Source organism: Aricia agestis, chromosome 2, assembly GCF_905147365.1.
Source record: "Aricia agestis chromosome 2, ilAriAges1.1, whole genome shotgun sequence".
NCBI classification, from domain to species: domain Eukaryota; kingdom Metazoa; phylum Arthropoda; class Insecta; order Lepidoptera; family Lycaenidae; genus Aricia; species Aricia agestis.
In genome coordinates, this window is record NC_056407.1 from 19950141 (window position 1) to 19972871 (window position 22731).

Below are 22731 nucleotides of genomic sequence, written 5' to 3' on the forward strand. Positions count from 1 at the left end.
TAGTTTATCCGTTTGAGAAAGATACCACAACCTATGTCACAACCATAGACTTATAATATACTGTAGTTTATGGTCACAAAATACAATAATTATTATTACACATTCTGCAGATTCCTCCATCGTCGAGGATTTAAAAGGCAATGAAGAAGAAGAATCTCTTAAAGTGAGTCTCAATCACATATTACAGAGTAGATGAGTGATTTTTTAACTTAAGGTGTAACATTTTTTTATTTTAGGAATTAGGTAGCCCAATTAATCTAGATAATTTTGATGTATCACAGTCTATACTAATGAATAGAATACAAAAGTTATTAAAGCTTTCCGTAAGCGCGAACAGAGTGTGACACGCGGAGAACACCGATTTTGCCCCCGATTTCGACATTTAATTAACCATTAAACAAAAACTATAAATAATTATAGACGTTTTTATTGAAATCAGATACTTAAATAAATGAGGAATAACGTGTGTTTGGTCCTAATGCGGTATGTTTATTAGGGTAGTAGTAAAGAACGTGTGACCACATTTTGAGGGGCCTCGGAGAATTACTCAGAAGACGCACGTAACTTCGTTGCGTCAAAATTTATTGATCACACGAGAACCGTAAGGGTCCCCGCAGACTTACAATTTTAAGTTGGCCGACTATCGTACAAACCACAGAAATAGATCAAGATAGAAGCGCCATGTCGCTCGTGTTCATACAAATTGTAGCGACATGGCGCTTCTATCTTGATCTATATCTGTGGTTTGTACGATAGTCGGCCAACTTGAAATTGTATATCTGCGGGGACCCTTAGTTTTCCGGGATAAAAAGGATCCTATATCCTTTCCTGGGATTCAAAGTATATCTGTCATACCAAATTTCAGCAATATCGGTTCAGTGGTTTGGGCGTAAAGAGGTAACGGAAAGATAGATACACATTCGCATCATAATATCAGTATGGATGACGGTTCATCCATTCATCAAGGTGGCTTTCGGATCTTTGTCGCGAGCGACCGCGACCGGTAAAAATTCAAATAAAATGCTACTTTATGATATAATATAATATTATAATATAGGTATCATTTTCTACTGACATTTGCGACGTAGTTTGCGACCCATGCTGCCGCCGGCGGCAGCGTAAAAGCTAGTGGTGGAATAAAATGAAACCTATAGCTTTTGTCATAAAGTGGCATTTCGTTTGAATTTACGTCGGTCGCGGTCGCTCGCGGCAAAGATCCGAAAGCCACCTTAAACCGATTAGCTGAGATTTGTGCAACTGTACACGTGACCATGAGATTTACTGTGATGGGCCGCTTCCTGCGGTCACGCGCCCGGCGTGAGGCCACTTATCCCAAAGGTTGCTAAGGCCAAACCTATTATATAACTTTGATACATCTATACAATATTGGCGGCCCAGTTTTAAAGGCCAGTGCCCAAACAAAGTTGGTGGTGTAGTAAGATACGGTCATGTTGTTATTACGTGAAAGAGCCTTGTTTCTTCACGAATCGATCGGCTGTACAGAAAATCAACGAAAATTGGCGCTGGTGCTGTAAGCGAAACGCTATGCTGGACAGTGGACATGCATAACACCAGAGGAATCAAAAGTGACACTTCTTTGAAATTGCGAGAGTCCTGGGGTGGTCCATTGGAGTAACTGGTTTTCACTGAAATGTCTACTCTCTAACACCTTCGTGCAATCTTATAAAAATAACTAGACATTCCGCGCGGCTTTGCCCGCGTAAATTAGATGTTTTACAGACAAATTAGTCCACAGAAAATAGCCTATGATACTTCAAGTGCTCTACTTCTTATCTGTGCCAAATAATAGAAAAATTGCTTCTGTAGTTCGTGAGATAAGCCCTTTCAAATAATTCCCCCCGTTTTTTCCACAATTTCTTCTATTTCTTAGCTCCTATTAGTTTTAGCGTGATAAAATATAGCCTTCCTCGATAAATGGGCTATCTAACACTGAAAGAATTTTTCAAATTGGACCAGTAGTTCCTGAGATTAGCGCGTTCAAACAAACAAACTCTTCCTCTTTATAATATTAAGTAAGTATAGATAATATCTTTGGGCCACTTCTGCATTCGTACTCGTAGCTTACAGGGTTTGGTTTAGTAAGAGGAATGGAGGTTCTAGCTTTATCTCAAGTTTGTAGATGAGCCGACTCACGCTTGACCGATTTCTTAAATTTCTTATTCTCTATTATTTCTCTTTCTTTTTTTGTTAATCCACATATAACACATGACCTGTGTGCCAATTTTCATAATGCTAGGACAATTATTGGATGTGGCCTAGAGGTCAGTGAGTGAGTGAGTGAGTGCCAAAATTAGCTATTTTACAGGGACATATTTCATGAACCTATATCTATGAAATTGGGTATACTGCTTGAGTACTAGTATACAATTACGAAGGTATAATTTTATCTTTGCACTCGCAATAGGCACTGAGATACAGGGGGGTTAAAAAAAGCGTCGAAACGGTTCGTGTAAATAGTGCACGGCATGCGTGCGGCCTGCTGGAACTAAGCCTGCGCACTTCCCTGCGCTTTGATTTTTCATTAGCGACAAATGAACAGACAAAATGTCTCCAAACTTTGCAGCCGTTCTAGAAGTCTAGAGTCTGGATCCTAAAGCTAAATATATCTAGATTGAGGAAGTAATTTCGCGACACCCAGTCCAATTGTTCTAGTTCTTACCTCGATCCTTTAACGTCATGAATTCATCTGTACAGTGTACAGTCAACAAAAGGATGCGCTTTACCTAAGATTCTGTGGTTGCAAAGTCAAACTCAAAAAAACTTTATAAAAGAAAATTTTGACACCTATTAGATTATATTATGTAGAGTTGATTTGGAGAGCATATTTTTTATATTCTTTTAGATACTTGGCGGATTATGCTCTGAACCTAGTTAGGTGTCATCTTGCATGATCATTGATCGTCTCCTACTTCTCTTTTCCCTTGCGATGCGCGCCTTTGATTCCTATACAGAATTTCAACTCTAATGCACAAAGAACCTGAGTGCGGAAAGCATTCTAGCTTTTATTCGAAGATATACGTGGGAGAGCCATGCTTCGGCACGAATGGGCCGGCTTGACCGGAGAAATACCACGTTCTCTCAGAAAACCGGCGTGAAACAGCGCTAGCGCTGTGTTTCGCCGAGTGAGTGAGTTTACCGGAGGCCCAATCCCCTACCCTATTCCCTTCCCTACCCTCCCCTATTCAATTCCCATCCCTACCCTCCCCTATTACCCTATTCCCTCTTAAAAGGCCGGCAAAGCACCTGCAGCTCTTCTGATGCTGCGAGTGTCCTTGGGCGACGGAAGTTGCTTTCCATCAGGTGACCTGTTTGCTCGTTTGCCCCCTTATTTCAAAAAAAAAAAAAAGAAGACGAAGCCATGAATACTCTCCATTAAAATATATTGTTCCGACTGCTTAACCCCTGGAACCCACTAACGTGATCCTCAATTCCAGCTATACCTGACATTCGGGGCGTCCCTGGCGTTCCTGATCATCGGTCTGGTGCGGGGCTACTCCGCGTCAGCTCTGCCCTCTATACAGGCGCACGACCCTCACCTCATACAGCACAGCGAGCAGAAGTCATGGATCGGTGAGTGTTCCGAATTGTAAGGGGAATGCCCAAAAATGTATGGACCAAAAACCCGTAATCGATTGAAACCATTTATATGTGGCATAGTAGACTACTTATACTGTATCCCAAATACAATGTCATTTTTGGATTAAACAATCACCGAGTACTTTAAAAACGATCGTAACTAATTGACTTTTCTTTTAGGAATCTATATGATATTCAGGACGACGCGATGCTACAAACGATAGTGTGGCGATTAGTACGCAGTAAAAACATTTTTAATACAGATGTACATTGTTGTAATTATGTATTAATGAATTTAATGTAGATTTAATGTTTAAATATTTATCACTTTTATATCTGACAGTATAGAATGTTAGTTTGGTATAGAAAATAATCTGTATACAATATGTACTGTTTTTTTAGGATTATTAAGTACACGATATCGGTTATATGATCGTTTTTTTATAAAATAAGGGGGCAAACGAGCAAACGGGTCACCTGATGGAAAGCAACTATACTGTCGCCCATGGACACTCGCAACATTAGAAGAGCTGCAAGTACGTTGCCGGCCTTTGAAGGTTTGCAGGTCGTATTGAAAATATAGTGACAGTTTATTTCAGAGTTGTACAGTGCGCAGCAGAAAGTTACGCAAAAAACGCACGGTGGAAGACTGCCACTCATCAAAGTGATGAGGATGGTGTATTTTTCGCGTGGAGCATGGCGAAAAGTTGCAGGTGGTATGATTCCGAACAATTTCTTAGAGCACTCCCCGTGATACAATCGATAGTGGATGTAGAGTGAAGCCACTTGTGATTTAGTTTATTTGACATACTTTTTTAGGTTTCCGTACCCAAAGGGTAAAAACGGGACACTATTACTGAGACTTCGATGTCTGTCCGTCTGTCTGTCTCCAGGCTCTTACTCAAGAACCGCTATAGCTAGCCTTCTGAAATCTTCACAGATTGTGTATATCTGATGCCGCTGTAACAACAGATACTAAAAACTACATAAAATTAAGATTCAAGGGAGGCTCTCATACAACAAACGTGATTTTTTGCCCTTTTTGGCTCCTAATCTATAATGGCTATATTATGTAGACATATATGTTTTTTTACGAAATCCTCAATTATGTGTGTACTTTAATATTTAATCGCAAAATTAAATTAAAATAAATAATAAAGGGGGGCTCCCATACAAAAAACAATTTTTCCCTACTTTCGCTCTTTAACGGTATGGAACCCTTCGTGCGCGAGTCCGACTCGCACTTGGCCGATTTTTTTCTATTTAATTGTAAGTACATTATTGTCTATCAACATCGCTTTCACGTGAAAGATCACAAAAACAAAGGAAATAACTAGTTGATTCGAAGTAGATACCACACTGTGTATCTCAGATTTATTTTTTTAAATTATCGGTTTCGGTTTTTTCTAAACCATAGTTTAGAAAAAAATGAATTGCATATTTTCAATCTACTATTTATGCTCTACTTTGCTGTACATAAATTATTTTAATCGACTATGGATTTTTTTTGGGCATTGTCCTTTGAATTTTATAGAATCATTTAAAATTTTACACCATAGACTTCTTTTTTAAATTACGATTAAACAATTTGTTGCAGGATTTGATTAAAATAATAGAATATTACTTGTATTACACTCTCTATTTATATATTATGTTAAAATTAATTATATAATAATCAACTGGCGGGGAATTACATTACTCATAAAATGCACACAATGCCAGCTACGTCACGTTTGTTGAAAATTACTCAATTTAGGACGGTAGTATAAAATTACTAGTAGTTCTGACTTAAGTCCAATGTAGGTTTTTAAACTTTAAAGGCAAAAAAACACTCCGAAAAAATTTCTAACCTCTCAGAATCTCAAACTGGGCTACTCGTAAGTCGTAACCCAGTTTGAGGGTAATCTTATTAGTTATCTATTTCATTCTACGTTCTATATTTGCAAATAAACTACAAAAAGTTTCATGGTTTTACAAACTTGTCGTAACGCATGCTTATTATTAGTTAAGTAGTAATTATTGTCTTCTTAGGTCTTAAAGTCTCTGACTTGCTAATAGGCTCTAGCCACAGCCCACAAAATATCAATTATGTAATGATATTATAATATGATATCATTGCAGTAATATAATAAAATATTTAATGCAAATATAACAAATTATTACTTTTAATGGAATATGGTGAAGAATATGAGGCTAAAATAAAACTGAATGTGTGATTATATCACCTAATATTTTCTTTACTTTTTAATGAGTAATAATATTATGGCGTATCTATAAGCGAGATAGTTGCAAAGGCAAATTGTCCTCAATAATAATTATTGTACTAAACGATAAATAATAGTAATCAATTAATTAAAATTATCCTGCTGGAGGCTATCGCGTCACTCTGCACCCAGTGTGTTGTACTCTCTTGTCTTTGTCGTTTTCGGGGTCATTTCTCAATGACCATTGACCAAGCTATCACCAATGATAATATTAATTTACGCGATTTTATTTACATACCATAAACTACATGACGCCCTCCGGGTCACGAAGGTTTTTTAATTCTTTGGCAGAATTGCCAGTGAACTGATCAATACATAAATTACTTTGAAGTTATAAAATTGGAGTAAGGTGAAAAAAAATACAATTCTAGCTGTAAGTAATTTTTCAGAAAATAGTGTCACGGACAGATAGTGCCATCTAGCGTCAACCAGTGGAATCACCCGGGGAACACAGACAACATAAATCGCCTACTCGATTCTAGATGGCGTTAGGTGTACGATTACATGCGCGTATTTTCTAGAAACGTTCAACCCATGTTTACGCGAGTCAGGAACTCTCTGGGACAGTCTAGGACTCACCTCGGCCCATATAAATAGTCGCAGGGAGCCGGGCCAGTCAATCAGTTCAGTTTGAGCGATCTTCAAGGCGACTTCGGAGTGAAAACAAGTGATCAAGAGTGATACCAGTAAAACCTACGGCTTGGCTACGACCTAGGACAGTGATAGTGCTTAGTGTCTTGGACCTAGGGCTTTAAGACCTAGCGCTAGTGATTAAATATTTGAAATAGCTTATCTCACGAACTACTGGAGCATTCATTCTATTATTTGGCACAGATAAGAAGTAGACTACGCGAAGGATCATAGACTATTTTTTGTGGAATAATTTGTCTGTGAAATATCTAATTTACGCGGGCAAAGCCGCGCGGAACGTCTAGTATTATATGACTTCGAAGTGATTCACGTACCAATCAGTCGCGCTAGTTTCTTTCATATGTGACCATTATGTGACGTAAAGCCTGATGATCCGCCATTACGGGAGTCGGTTAACCTTGACCTCTGTAACAGTGACAAATGCCACAATGGACGACCTCACTTTGCCACTGTTGTCACTGCGCCGGGTCACACAAGTCGGTTGCCACGCGACCGATAAGGCTGTTTGTTCACCATCACCGTCAGTCGTCACAGTGAACCGCCATCCTTACTTCCTGTAATACTATTATCATCATAATATTAATACGTGAACGAAAAACTTTGTAACCCTTTTTACGAAAAATAGGGAAACCTAGGTGAATGAAATTTTGCACAGTTATAGTTTATATGGTGAAGGAGTGCATCGAACTAATATTATTTTGAAATTATGCTTCTATCATACATTTTTTTAACAAATAAAACATTACACACACTACAACACACACACATGAGAAATGACATATTTTTGAGTGACAAACCTATACATACGAATTATACTCTTTTATTTATGATTGAAGTCTGTTGACAACAAGTTGACAAGTTGATTATTTTTAACAAAAAATTAAAACCGACTTCCAGGGTAAAAACAATTATAATTTATAATGAACAAAAAAGTATTAAATAATAATCCTTACTCTTTAAAGTTCCCTAGGCATAATTCTCCTAAACTTCAACTATTTCTGTACACAATATCTTCATTATTTTGAAGTCGGTACCAGTTTTAAATATTTAAAATATTTTGTCATAGAACTCAGTATTAAGCTGGTACAGTCTTCAAAATAATGAAGATTGTGTACAGAAATAGTTGAGATTTAGGAGAATTATGCCTAAGGCACTTCAAAGAGAAAGAATTATTATTTAATACTTTTTTGTTCATTATAAATTATTATTGTTTTTACCCTGGAAGTCGGTTTTAATTTTTTGTTAATATTTAACTTGCTCTGTATGACGTGTGTATGTATGTTGCGGTTGAATTTTGGAACTCAATTTTGAATAGGTAGATATATTTAACCGATTGAGCTGAAATTTTGCATACGCGTTTAATTTGGATGACAATGCACGATATGGTATGTGACATCACTCTAAATCCAATATGGCCGACTATCCAAGCGAATTTTATGACAATTATGGATCCAGTATTGGATGTGAACCTTACAAACAAACAAATCTTCCTCCTAATAATATCAAGCTAGATTATAGATAGATTCTGACTACAGAGGTGTACAATAACGGCCTAAGGTTTTTTATTGATCATGAATTCACAAGAGGAAGTTTACGAAAACTGCTCTCATTATCTGCTGGCTGCTGGCTATTGTCCGACGCGGAAATACAATGGGAAGGATTTTAAGCAACTGTCCCCTTTCAGTTAATTACTGTTTTGTAAACTTGTTGCGTTTTTAACAACACGAATTAAATACAGTATACTCTATTATATTATTGCTATGTTATCTGTTGATACAGTTGTTACTTAACATTTCAATTGAGTAGGTGCACAGTAATGCCATAGGTATTTTCTACCTTGGTAGGTGTGTCGGAAAGTTTGAACTACTATTTTTTGTCAAATACCGGATGGAACCGGTTCCTTTACAGCTGACTCAAAACACACTGTGGAATCACCTTTCAAAATGTGACCTTGAGTTACATAATATTCATAAGAGGTAGCTTAGTCTCGGATTTTATTTATTATGTCGACGAATATATCAATTAGTATTTAAGTTGTAATATTCTGCGGGCTCTAAATAAAAATATACTAGCTTTTGCCCGCAACTTTAACGCCTGGAATATTTGATCCCCTCTTTTACTCCCGTGAAGGTCAAATTAAAAAAAAACCTTATCTTAGCAGATTCCTACATCATAAGAAGAACTTGTAGCACTGATATTATTAATAAATAGCTACTAGCTAGTTAGCTACGTAATTTGACGGCAGAATTTCAAGTTTCTAGCGTAAATAGTTTGGACCGTGTGTTGATCTTTTGGTCAATCAGCTTTGCCTTTTAAAATAAACATATTTACCGACACTAAGATTTTATATAAGGAATATCAAAATATTTCGTAATCTGTACGAAACCTTTAAAAGCAGTCAAGGTAAGCCAGGACATGCATAATATTAATAACAAGGAATCAGGACAAAACTTAATAGCAGTTTTAAGATGTTGACGTTGTAGTAAATGTGATGAATTGCACATTTCGGCATATTAGCATATCTTTTGTAAAATGACAAAAGCGAGCATAGTCATTTTCCTGTACAATTATACCGGTTTACGAGGCCCCAACAATTGAACCGTTTACGTGTGAATAAGCTATAGGTATTTAAGTACATATTATATATATTATTATCATATAATATAAAAGTATTAAATATATATTTCCGTTGTCTGGTACCTGTAACACAAGTCCATCAGGTACTTACCACGGGGCCAGACTGACGCGGTGTGAAGCGTCCATAGATATTATTATTATTATATTATTATGTATGTATGTGTTGTATGTATGAGGTATGTAACAATAAAATATATCAGAAATGGACTTCCACTGTTGGGCCAAAATATAATAATAATAAATATACATTTAAAAATTATAAAAATTTATAGGTCTGTGTATTTCAATTTTGTGCTTTCTCGATCTTGAGCAGTGGATGACACAATAACCTTATGAATGCAATAAAATTATGTAAAGGTGCCATAAGCCATTCCTATTCTCTAACCGTAGCCTGGACAACTGTACCATTCTGTCTAGGTGCCATCCCACCCCTGGGCGCGTTTCTCGGCAGCATGTGCTCTGGCGCACAGAGCCCGTAAACCAGCAAGACTCAAAGAAGATCAGCTTATTAGGTATTCTATTCGCTGGTACTTAGGTGCTTTCTCGCCCTTAAATACTTGCAGTAAGGATGCCGCTCCTGTTCTCTCCCTTTAGCCCTTTCAAGGTCATATCTATAACATTCTGCCCCGGTGCCATCTCTTCTCCGGGCGCGTTCCTTGGCAGTATGTGCTCGGTGGCATCACATTAGATGTCATAGAATTAACCTCATGAGGTTATAATTGTATCATTGTTGTACTATGTCCTATTATAAATAAGACTATCCTGAACAGGGCTTAACTATAATATTATCATTGTTGTTGTTCAGGTGCGATCCCTCCCCTGGGCGCTTTCCTCGGCAGCATGTGCTCTGGTCCACTGATGCAGCGAGCTGGGCGGCGGCGGGCGCTGCAGCTGGCGGCGCCGCTGTGGGGAGCGGCGTGGCTGGTGCTGGGCTTCGCGCCCAACTTCCCCGTGGTGCTGATAGGACGTTTCATGACTGGGCTTTGTGTGGGCTTCGTGCTGGCGCCCGTTCAGGTCTATGTAAGTTGATCTGTGTATAATCTTTTAAATTAAGAAAAGGGAACGCACCAATAACAAATGCTGCTCTGGGGTCCATTTTTGTGAGATCACACAATATAATGTAATTAAGTATTGTACTGTATCCTGGTCCTTTCGTCCTTTGTAATTTATATTGTGTTGTGTGATGTGCAAAATATTTTTTTTCTTATTCTTATTCTTAAATTGTTATGTTCTCTTTAATATTATATATGTGCCACAGTTCCGTTTATAGTTGCTAGATAAATAAATTATTTATGTATCATTTTGTCGCTTTGTTCACATTCTTTATTTATTAAGCAGTAACCACGGTAAAGATTTTATATTTAAATAATATTTAGGGTGAGGCCAAACGATCGTTATTTTGTGAGTCGTGAGTCGCAGAATTTCGGTCGCGTAAATTACGCTCGTGTGAATGAAGTAGAAATTTTCTATGAAACTGAATGCAGCAGAGTTTCTGCCAACCGAAGAATCGCAAAATACTCACGATTCACAAAATTACGCTCGTTTGGCTTCACCCTTAATTGCATCTTTCGGTAATAAGATCCAAACTAGTGTCACTGTAATCTGTATACTGTCTTCAGCTACGGTCTGTTACAGGTGAGCGAGTGCTGCGACCCCGAGATCCGCGGGCGGCTGGGGTCGCTGCCGACGTTGTCCATGTCTCTCGGCATCCTCATCTCGTACGTCGCCGGCAGCTGGCTCTACTGGAGATACCTCGCCTTCCTCTCCGCGTCCTTCTGCGGTATGTACCATCGAAGAATTTGATTCATTTCAGTTTCCAGACATTTTTACGTCTTTTGGTCGGATTATGTCAATTCAATGTAATTTTTCCGGGACAATAAGTATCCTATGTCTTTTCCCGGGACTCTAAGTATCTCCATACCAAATTTCAGAAAAAATTATTCATCGGTTTGAGCGTCAAGAAGTAACAAAGACAGACACTCACAAACTTTCGCCTTTACAATCATATTAGTTCGCAACTGATTAGTTGATGATTAGTTCGCAACACTAGCTTTTGTCACTGATGTTCCATAATATCAAATGCAGAATTGCCTCCCAAGCCCACCCCCTCGAAGTTACGTTCGGGTCGTCGTTCGGGTTACAAAGGCGAGGATTACATCTCTCGTTATCCATAACGTGAAAGTTAGACATGCTAATGGGCATTGTCCAAAAAAAATCATATGTACTTTTTATATTTTTTTTCGTTAAAATAGAGTATTTTAAGAATATAAATTAAATAATTTTGAAATTCATTGGCTAGTTTTTTCTCAATAAATTTTTAAAGTTTCGCTCTGACGTCATCATCGGCCGCCAATCGACCTCTGCATATGTTTTAAATTTCCTTTCAATCTTATTTATAATGGCTGGTTCGTCAAATGCAAGTTCTCATTATGTGTAAGCTGATACCAGAAGCTCACCAAAAGTTGGAAACGTAACGTAGGTCGAATTTATTGCTAATTTAACGCCATTGAAGGTCAAACAAAGGTTAAACGTATTTGTTCAAAAATATAAGTAACTAATGGGTATTTTTTTCCTTTATGTACAGAAAAATGATCCCTGACCTTATTCCTCGAAATGTTTTTGTAATGAGCAAAATTAAAAAAAAATGGACAATCCCCATTGCAGATTGTGCAAATGTGCAAATATCACTATTCCCTAAATAAACAGATGGTATTTTCTATGTGAATAAGCTGTACCTGTATACAATTAATAGCTATAATAAAATATATATTTTCTACGTTTAACTGTATCAGTAATAGATCATTATTATTAAGTTCATGTTTATAACAGATTTTTTTACTAGTGCTTACTAAAAAAATCTGCTACGTTGTATGCGAGTTGCGGTACATAGTAAAACAATATGAAAGAATATGTAACAGTGTGTAACAAAACTAAGCGATAATACTTTAGCGTGTGTACGTGTTCCTTGTAGAAAGTTCACTGGAAAAGTAGCAGCGCTGAAAGACCAAATTTTCTTTTCACTCTTGTATGGGCAAGGGCCCGAGCGTCACGAGTTTTCCAATACAAAGGTGAACAAATTTTTGGTCTTTCAGCGCTGCTACTTTCACAGTGAACTCTCTACGAGGAACATGTACGCAGTACGCAGCCTAAGTATTATCAGTTAGTTTTGTTACGCCCTGTATACTTAATATAAAGCTAATTTCATGAGGTTAATTGGTTTAAGCTGGATGAATTTACAGATACACAGACAGACGAACTTTCCATTTTATAATTCAAACTAGATGACGTCCGCAAATCCGTTGCGCCAAAATTTATCGTGCGGGAACCGTACATTTTTCTAGTATCCGGGACTCAAAGTATTCCCAAACCAAATTTCAGCGGTCAGGCGGCAACAAAAACGGTTCATTGGTTTAGGCGTGAAGAGGTAACAGACAGACAGACAGAGAGACAGACAAACATTCGCATTTATAATATTAGTATGGATGTAATCATCATCGTAATGAGCAATCACAATTTTATCTCGTAGGAGCGCTATTCGTGATCCTGTTCCCGCTGCCGGAGTCGCCGGTGTGGCTGGCCAGCCGCGGCCTGGATAGCGAGGCCGAGGTCACGTGGTTACATCTCTCCGAGCACGCCGTGCGCGTCGAGAGAGATGATGACGAGTGAGTGGTTGAGATTGGGAGTGCTAATACATAGTTAATGTAAACACAAGTAATTTTGTGCGCGTGGCAAGCAACTATGCATGTAAGGGCACATCACAGATGTGACTGCCACCTATACATATGCCATCCCTTTAAGAGTAAGGAGGGTGGTGATCAGACATAGAAGTGTTAATTTAACGAAAATGTCGATTTTTTTACAGAAAAAGTGAGAAGACAGAGGAGCCCAAGAGTCTGTTCACACGCGAGGTGTTCTTCTCGTCGGCGGTGATGCGGCCGCTGGTGGTGGGCTTCGCGCTGCTGTTCTTCCAGCAGTTCAGCGGCATCGACGCCGTTATCTTCTTCACCGTCGAGATCTTCCAGAGTGCTGGTAAATCTATATTATAGCAATAACAATGCTACAACCTGATCGCACATTTATCAGCACCGTACGCGCCGTGTCCTTCCCGTCGGCGGTGATGCGGCCGCTGGTCACTGGTGGTGGGCTTCGCGCTGCTGTTCTGCTTCACCGTCGAGATGTTCCAGAGTGCTGGACGCTGGTAAGTATTTCTATATTCAGAGCCAGTTTTAGCTCTACCAGCGCCTTGAGCGAGATTTCTTCGGTGCCCAGGGTAAGATAGAGCTTAAAAAGGGAGAGCCTACGGCACCCCTTTTTGTTTTCTCCTGGTGCCCCTTTTTATCCGGCACCCTGGACGGTCGCCCAGCCTCGCCCCCCTTATGTTACTGCTGTCTTTAATATAGCAAAAATTACGCTTCATCGCGTATTGAAGCCATGTAAATGCGTTACTAAATTTTCTTATTAAGAGACTCTTGATTTCATTTATTGTTCCATATAAAACCTTGCCTTTCTTAAATGTTCAAGATATAATATTATAATAGAAGATATGCAGTCCCATATTGCGAAGATACTAGCAAGTACTCTGTTACCTGTAAGTTGTAACTTCGACAAAATATTATGTTGGGTTATGAAATATTTTATCAAGTTTATCTAGAAATTAGCGTTGCTATTTACATTAGCCAGACTGTTTATATTCATATTTACATACTCGTATTTATTAAAATTTTATCATTATATATTTTTATCAATATTACCTAATACTTAATACCTATATTGGAAACTCACAACGGTATTAATAAATGGTCGTTAAATAAGCATAATAAAACAGGTCAAAGTTGGTATGACGTCAATGCTAAGCCACACGTGTTTTCATACTTATTTTACCTTTGGTGGCACCATTGAGGTAACCACATAAGGGCTACTATACAAGACTAAGGAATTAATATAACTGTGAAGTATGTAGGCTGTGCCGTGGCTGGGCCTGCCGTTTGTCTCACATCAAGTGCTGCGTTAAGCTTACCTAATTAGCCGCTCATGCGAGCCCTCCAACGCGGCGGAAAAGTTGAATGTACGTAGACAGCTTAGCTAGCTGTAGTATGCTTTTCTGATTACATTGTGAGGCTACTTAATTCTTTGTGTGTTCTCAACGTAAGTGTGTAGTATAATCTAATAACATAACACAAATATAAGAGCTTACATTAGCTTAACCCAGAATAAAATAAATTATAATCCCAAAACCTTTACATTTTGTGGTACACTTCACAGAAAAACTATCACGCCTATTGATTTGTGCTTTAATATATTAATTTTTATTTATATTGTGCATAGTCTGTCAAAAAAGTGAAGAAATTAAAAAGTGGCAACATCGTAGTGTCATCCCTTTTTTCTTAGATTGATTTGAAAGGGATGACATGGACACTACGATGTTGCCACTTTTTAATTTCTTCACTTTCTTGATAGACTGTAGATATGTTATCATCAGTCAGTCAACGTTTTTTTATATTATGTAGACCGTGCCTTATCTTCAGACAACTGCAGTCAGTCAAGGTGTGACTACGCGAGCCCTCATAAAGCTCAGCTTTTATCTAGTTTGTAGACTCCAAACTTTTACAAAGACGAAGTGATGATGCTACTTGCTAGTAAATAATAAATATTTTTTTTTTTTTATTTCTGAGTAAATATGAATGAAATATTTTCAGAATGTCTACCTGAGAACCTACCTGTTCGGGAACTAACCTGGCGAGAAGAACAGGCGTAAGAAACTCACAGTAGTTTCTTTAACTGGGTCCTTAAATACCTGTAAACAACTTCTCGACAACCCTTTGTTCATGCGATAATTTTGCAAATTCACTTCTAAATGACATAGCATACACTGCCAAACATAGTGCGAGGATGTTTTGCTCTGCATCACTGGTTCCCAAGCAGTGGTGCGTGGGTTAGTGGTCCGCAGGCGCCAAAATATCGTCTGCGAATGATTTTAAATAATAGTTCTGAGTAACAATATCAGTCCTAGGATAACTGACCTTTAAAATACGATGAAATCTCAGAAATCATGCATTAATTCTAAAATACCAAAGTTTATTTTAATGTAACTTCCAATTGAGTTTTTAGTTCCTTCGTGGTTCCTTTCATAAAGAAGAAAAATATAAAAGTAGTCCTAGATGAAGAAAAAGTTAGAAACTCCTGCTCTACATACTTCTAATGTTAATACTATGTACCTGAAATCGCAACCTTACTCCACAGGCAGCACCCTCGACGCCATGACCGCCACCGTAGTGGTGGGTGTAGTCCAACTCCTGAGCAACGGCGTCAGCACCATGCTGGTGGACCGGTCCGGTCGCCGGCCGCTGCTACTGCTGTCGGGCGCCACCATGTGCCTGTCCATGCTGTCGATGGGCGCGGCCTTCTACTTCGAATTCGAGCACGAGTCGCTATTGGGGTAAGGCTAATGAGCGCTAGAATTCTGGAGATGTGGGAAAATAATTGAAGACGTAAGTAGATGAACACAAAAACTAATAATAAAAAAAACTTGTGAGGTGTCAAGGGACACCCGGATGGAACGAAGTTATAAAAAAGCGGCCAAGTGCGAGTTGGACTCGCTCATGAAGGGTTCCGCAGCAGTAATGGTTTACCATTTATGACGTATAAAAAAAAACTACTAGCTAGATATCGTTTAAACCAATTTTCGTTGGTAGTTTTTATATTGTGTACATCATATAATATTTTCAGACTTATCATGCCCCTACTTTAGAAGTTAGAGGGGGAGGGACACACATTTTACCACTTTGGAAGAGTCTCTCTCGCAAACTATTCAGGTTAGAAAAAAATGACATGAGAAACCTCAATATAATTTTTATAGACCTATCCATAAATACCCCACACGTATAGGTTAGATGAAAAAAATTTTTTTTGTTTCAATTGTACCTATGGGGACCCCTAAAATTTTTAATAATTTTTCCATTTTTGTATCAAAATCTTAATGCGGTTTACAGACTACATCTACTTACCAATTTTCAATAGTATAGCTCTTATAGTTTCGGAGGTGTGGCTGTGACATACGGACGGACAGACAGACAGACAGACAGACATGACGAATCTATAAGGGTTCCGATTTTTGCCATTTGGCTACGGAACCCTAAAAAAAGAGACAGAGAGAGAGAGACAGAGAGACAAACACGCGCTACCGCACGGTTTACAACTATAGCATTTTCGCTCTAGTTGTAATATATCGACACTTTTGTGTCATGTCATTACAACTTTTTCATCTAGACCCCTTTCGCAACGCGCGATAAGGAACTTCGTTCCAAAAATTGCCGTTTTTTGCATAAATGGAGGCTTTAGGGCCGGATAACAGATTTGAACTTTAAAATATTCTGTGCATTTTATGTGTAGCCAGATATAATATTAGCCGGTGATGAAGTAGATAAGTTACAAGGCGCGCTGGAATGGTCTATTCCCGGGGCTGAAAGTATCTTGATGCCAAATTTCAGCAAAATCGGTTCTGCGGATTAAGCGTGAAGAGGTAACAGACAGACAGAAAGACACACTTTCGCATTTATAATATTATTTATTAGTATGGATAGAGCTGATAATCTAATACTGTGTATTGAATGCCTGATGGTCGGTACCAAAGCCAGTTTTTAGTTAATCTTCGGTTACTTATTTTTTGGATTGCAAGGAAGCTATGTGTACCTGTACGGTTTGTGGTTTACTTCTAACGGAAGCTGCTATGAACTATCATTAGTCGGTAATTGGTAGTTATTTGTACAAGTCGTTTATACCTAGGTGCTAATAACGGTAAAGATTACATTTACATTTACATAAAAATGTAAACTCATCAAAAGCAGTTTAATACCGCGACTTCGTATTCAACAAACGCCAACGGGAACCGTACATTTCTGTTGATGGAGAGCTGTAATATATTCTACCAGCAGGATCATGATCTCCGTAGAAATTATCCCTATTGATGTCTCAGAATAGAAAAGAGAAATGGAAATACTGACTATAGGCTCAAAACGACAGAGTTATCAGTCTATATTATATATACTCTGTGATATAGATGACTTCTACTCAATCATTTTGGCTACCCTCCATAGACTACCATTACTGTGGTACTATGTACGTGTGTGTGGTGGTTACTACCTACCTAGGGCAAGTCGCTGGCAGAAATAGGGCACACCTTCCGCGGGAAGAAGAAGAATGAGAACATCAACTTACAAGACGTGCAGACTAAATTTTAAAATTGGAACGTGCTGATTTACATTGATTACAGTACTTGACGCTTCTATTAATTTTCATGTCCAACTTATACTTCCAGATACCTGCCCATCGCGAGTCTGGTGGTGTTCATGCTGGGCTTCTCCCTCGGCTTCGGCGGGCTGCCGTTCCTGCTGCTGGGCGAGCTGTTCCCCACACACTACCGCTCGCAGCTGTCGGCCATGGCCAGCGCTGTCAACCTGCTGTCTATGTTCACCGTCATCAAGTCGTACCACTCCCTGGAGGTTAGTAGGCTCTCAAAAATTATCCAGACATTACGGAGTATAATTAATGTTTATATACATACGGGTCGAATTAATAACCTCTTTTTTTTGAAGTCAGTTAAAAAGGTTCTACTCTTCTAGAAGTCTAGATAGGAATTTGTAGATTGTAAAATACGACACCTGCAGGTAGAGTGCTAGAGTAATCCATAACACATAGACAAAATACCCTTTGCCGATCTCGATGGGTGATAGTGATATTGTAAATGTCAATTTAACAGGTATAGATAGGATCGTCCTTTTGTAATCATTTGAAATGGCTTCCGGTTGATTTTCCTTGTTGACATCACATTGTACACACAAAAAAGCTTATTTTTATTGACTATTTGTTCAAGCAATTGTTATATAATTCCAGCATTTGTTGACGTCCGCTGGAACGTTCTGGATGTACGCATGCTTCTGTGCTGTCGCCTTCGTGTTCGTACTGACCATGGTACCCGAAACCAAGGGCAAGTCGCTGGCAGAAATAGAGCGTGCCTTCCGTGGGAAAAAGAAGAAGGAGAACATTAACTTACAAGACGTGCAGACTAAATTTTGAAATTGGGACGTGTTGATTTACATTGAGGACAGTTATACTGGAAGCTGGATTGGATTATAAGTTTTCCTGCAGCCACTGGATCCAGAATTCAGTGATACTGTTACTTGCTATTGTATTGTGTAAATTAGCACCAATTATGACAAATTTTAATGTTGTTCTAAGAACCTTTTGGCCTATAGTAATTAAACGTCATCGTCAAAATTATAGGGCACTGATGACTGAACTAACCACGAGGCGGTAGTAAATAAGTTTTAGCGAATCTTCAGTATTTTTGTTTATAAGTGTGTAATGAATGTTAATTAAGACATTTAAGTTGCATTTAAGCTTATTGTGATAAATGTAATATGTCCATTACGATTGTTTAGGTCTTTTGAAGAGTCAAACTCAAGTGATTGTATCTAAATCGAAAAAAATATTGTAAGTAGTAATTGTTTTTACATTGATGTAATAATTGTTTAATAATTTAGGAAAACAATATAATTATTTAAAGTGATGTAGAAAACTTTCCAAGTGATTTAAAACAAAATTAGAACTTATTTGTTATGTTCGAATATTTAAGCTGTGATATTATAATGTTAATTGTTTTTGTGAAATTTAAAAATAGGATTGTAGGTTGTCTTGTCTGCCTATCAATTTGTTCGATGCGATCCCAACGTCATCTGTGGTCACCTGTGGGCTGTGGTTATTACTGTAAGATTTACATAGCTGAATTGACCATTTGCTTTGTAAATAATGTCCTGTATACATTCGCCCTTCGTAGACCCAAAAGGTACCATGTGATTATCCTTATTGTTACCAGTTAGTTGTATAAAAATTTCAAATTAGTATATTTTCAAGTTAATTAAGAAAACTGTAAAACGAAAGTAATAAAATATTTTTAAATATTCTCGTGTCTCTTTTGCTTTTCATAAATGTAGCTCAGGTGTTATCAGATTTGATATAAATAGTAGTGCAACTGTTACTGTTGCAAAAAAGACAAAAAAGAAGTCTGGGTGCACGGCAGTTCACCCGCCGAGACGAGCCAAGCAAAGCGCAAGGGTCTACCTAACTTTCCTCGAAGTATTTCGTCGTTTTTTTAACCTTCATAGAGTTGGTTTCCGATGTACCAGAGAGTTAATATTCTCAGGATATGATGCCAATAATAGACTCATTAACCATACAAAGTCTAAATTAAATTCCTAATACTTTAGATTTTATTGATATCTAAAATGAACCGATTTCGTCAATGACTCACTCATACAGTCACACTGTAAATCATCAAAATGTTTGGCTACTTCCTGAAGTGCTAGAATGCTGAAATTTGGTAAGTATGTAATCTAAGTTTAGTATACAATTTAAAAAAAAATCATTTAAAACTTATAATTTTCGCCCTCCATCCCCTAAAATTGGGGGCTGGAGGTTTATATGAGACTTTCGCCAATTTTATGAATTAGGACATAAAAGTTTACACGGGACTGTAGACAGTAACTAAAAAACCTTTAAATAAGTACTTATAAGAATGAACTTACAAAAAGAACTGAAATGCCACCAAAAACATTTCTTGTAAAATGTAAAATGTTGCTAAGACGACCACATCAGGTTTACCCGGTGAAAAAGATATGAGATCTCATGTAGATCCAAGCATTTGAATTTACATTCTACACGGCCTAAATCTACTGACCATAACTTAAACAAATTCTGCATATCGGTAAACTTTTATGGCTCGGCTATTTCGTTGCTAACTTCAGATCAGAAACTAAATATTCGCATCACCTCCGCGACGGTATCGCTGGTTAGAAGAGTTAGGCCATGTAAATCAGAAGCTTAACTCTACAAAACTCATAAGATCTCATATTTTTTTCACAGGGTAAACCTTATGACGTGATCGTTTCGGCAACATTTTACAAGAAATGTTTTTTGGTGGGATTGAGTAATAAAAATGCTTGATAAGATAATATAAATGACGCCCGTAACTCCGTCGTACCATAATTTGTTTTTCGTGCGGAAACCGTACATTTTTCCGGGATGAAAAGTGTCCTTTATCCTTTCCAGGGACTCAAAGTATCTCCATACCAAATAGCAAAATTGCTTTATTTACTTATATTACTTATATTATTATTATTATCTATACTTAATATTATAAAGCTGAAGAGTTTGTTTGTTTGTTTGACACGCTAGTCTCAGGAACTACTGGTCGGATTTGAAAAATTATTTCAGTGTTAGATAGCCCATTTACCGAGGAAGGCTATCAATTGGAAGCGAAGAAACGGAAGAAAATGTGGAAAAAACGGGGAAAATTATATGAAATTGCTTATTATCTTAAGAAGTACTGGAGCAATTTTTATGTTATTTGGCACACATGAAAAATAGATCACGTGACGGGACATAGGTTATTTTTTTTACAGAAAAATATATGGTCCGTGAAATTCCTAAATTACGCGGGCGAAGCCTAGCGAAACATATAGGCTAAAAATGATTTACGTTATCTTAAATACAATCTAGAATAAAAATTACTTTAACTTTCCTTAGGAAGTTTCTATGCACGCTTCACACCACGTCAGTCTGGCACTGTGCTATGTACCTGAAGGACTTGTATTACAGGAAGTTTCTGCACCTTAATTAAGATTTGAGTGATAATAATAATTTGCGTTTGTTTTGCTTTAGATAAAGAAAACAACTCAGAAATAAAATAAACAAAATAGGAAGCCGATATTATTATCCGCCTGTCAAAATTACCATCACAAAATATTCATTCATAATTATTAGAATGCAATACTATTCTTCTAGGCGCTATAATATCTAGCTTATAAATACTACTAACTGGTGCCCGCGACGTCGTCTGTATGAAGGCTCCACAGCACCAAAAGTAGGTGATAGCGTGATAATATGTAGCCTACTTAGGTATATGTTGACCCTTAGTAATATTCATGCAAAATTTGCAGTAAATCCATGCAGTACTTTTTGAGTTTAGCCTGGACATAAGTACAAACAGACAGAATATGAAAATTGTAAAAAAAAATATTTTTGGCTTATCGATTGTAGATCCCGCTACGACTTTTATTTAAAAAAAAAATTTTTGAGAGAAATAGAGAAAAATGTGGAAAAACGGGGGGGAAATTATTTGAAAGGGCTTATTTGAACGCGTTTATCTTAGAAACTACTGGTCCGATTTGAAAATTTTTTTTAGATAGCTCAGTTATTGAGAAAGCCTATAGGCTATATTTTATTACGCTAAATCTAAAAGGAGCAAAGAAATAGGGCGAAAATGTGGAAAAAACGTGGAAAATTATTTGAAAGGGCTTATTTGAATACGCTAATCCCAGGAACTACTGGTCCGATTTGAAAATTTTTTCATTGTTAGATAGCAAAGTTATCGAAAAGGCTATAGGTTACATTTTATTACGCTAAGACTAATAAGAGCGAAGAAATAGAGGAATATGTGGAAAAAACGGGGGAAATAATTTGAAAGGGCTTATTTGAACGCGCTAATCTCAGGAACTACTGGTCCGATTTGATAATTTATTTCAGTGTTAGATAGCCCATTTATCCAAAAAGGCTATAGGCTATATTTTATGACGCTAAGACTAATAGGAGCGAGGAAATAGAGAAAAATGTGGAAAAAACGGGGGAAATTATTTGAAAGGGCTTATTTGAACGCGCTAATCTCAGGAACTACTGGTCCGATTTGATAATTTATTTCAGTGTTAGATAGCCCATTTATCCAGAAAGGCTATAGGCTATATTTTATGACGCTAAGACTTATCTCACGAACTACTGGAGCAATTTTTCTGTTGTTATTGGCACAGATAAGAAGTAGACCTAGACGTGAAGGTTTTTTTTTATGTGTAGGAAATTTGGTATAACGATACTTTGAGTCCCGAAAAAGAACATAGGATACATTTTATCCCGGAAAAATGTACGGTTACTGAACAATAAACTTTTATGATTCTCACCTAAACTATTTAATCTATTTTGATGAAATTTGTCATGGAGGTTGGAGATACTAATTTTAATCTGGGACAAGGAATGTTTTTTGTCCCGAAAAGATGTGCGGTTGCCACTTCCCACATAATATACTTTTCGATTTGCGCGTAAACGACTCAATCGATGTACGGGAACAACTATAACCTAAAGTTCACGCGGACGAAGTCGCGGGCAACAGCTAGTTATCTTATATCTTTAAACAAGCAATTCCTGTAAGTATATAATAATTATATATGTATATATAATTGGAATTTCGGAATCGGCTCCAACGATTTTCATAAGTTTAGTTTCAGTATAGGGGGTTTCGGGGGCGATAAATCGGTCTAGCTAGGAATCATTTTTAGAAAATGTCGTTTTATTCGTGTTTTATCGAATATCGAGCAAAGCTCGGTCAAATAGCTAGTTATTATAAAATGGGACTCCTCACTTTCCTAGGAAGAAAAGACTTAGCTATAATAACGCTTACCAAATCGTCAAAACTGATGAAATCCAGATCGAGCTAATAAGGTTCTGATGATGTATGTAATTAATAAGTGAGGAGACTGGG

At 37.5% G+C, this 22731-nt stretch overlaps 1 protein-coding gene and 1 long non-coding RNA gene across 2 annotated transcripts in view; one reads left to right on the top strand and one right to left on the bottom strand.

The window, feature by feature from the left end:
* LOC121739599 overlaps nucleotides 1-6105 on the bottom strand; it is a 23358-nt gene extending 17253 nt beyond the window's left edge. Inside the window, exons 1-2 of the long non-coding RNA XR_006037475.1 lie at nucleotides 6096-6105; nucleotides 2773-2781 (exon numbers count right to left, since the gene is read on the bottom strand). This is a non-coding gene — a long non-coding RNA (uncharacterized LOC121739599). The remainder of the gene's footprint in view (nucleotides 1-2772; nucleotides 2782-6095) is intronic.
* The window catches only part of LOC121739598 (facilitated trehalose transporter Tret1-like), a 25668-nt gene extending 6574 nt beyond the window's left edge, over nucleotides 1-19094 (top strand). Inside the window, exons 2-9 of the mRNA XM_042132090.1 lie at nucleotides 3456-3591; nucleotides 9955-10169; nucleotides 10785-10929; nucleotides 12676-12811; nucleotides 13012-13178; nucleotides 15390-15585; nucleotides 17464-17647; nucleotides 18039-19094. Coding sequence (XP_041988024.1) covers nucleotides 3456-3591; nucleotides 9955-10169; nucleotides 10785-10929; nucleotides 12676-12811; nucleotides 13012-13178; nucleotides 15390-15585; nucleotides 17464-17647; nucleotides 18039-18221 — 1362 coding nt within the window. The 3' untranslated portion in view covers nucleotides 18222-19094. The remainder of the gene's footprint in view (nucleotides 1-3455; nucleotides 3592-9954; nucleotides 10170-10784; nucleotides 10930-12675; nucleotides 12812-13011; nucleotides 13179-15389; nucleotides 15586-17463; nucleotides 17648-18038) is intronic.
* Nucleotides 19095-22731: the final 3637 nt, after the last annotated feature.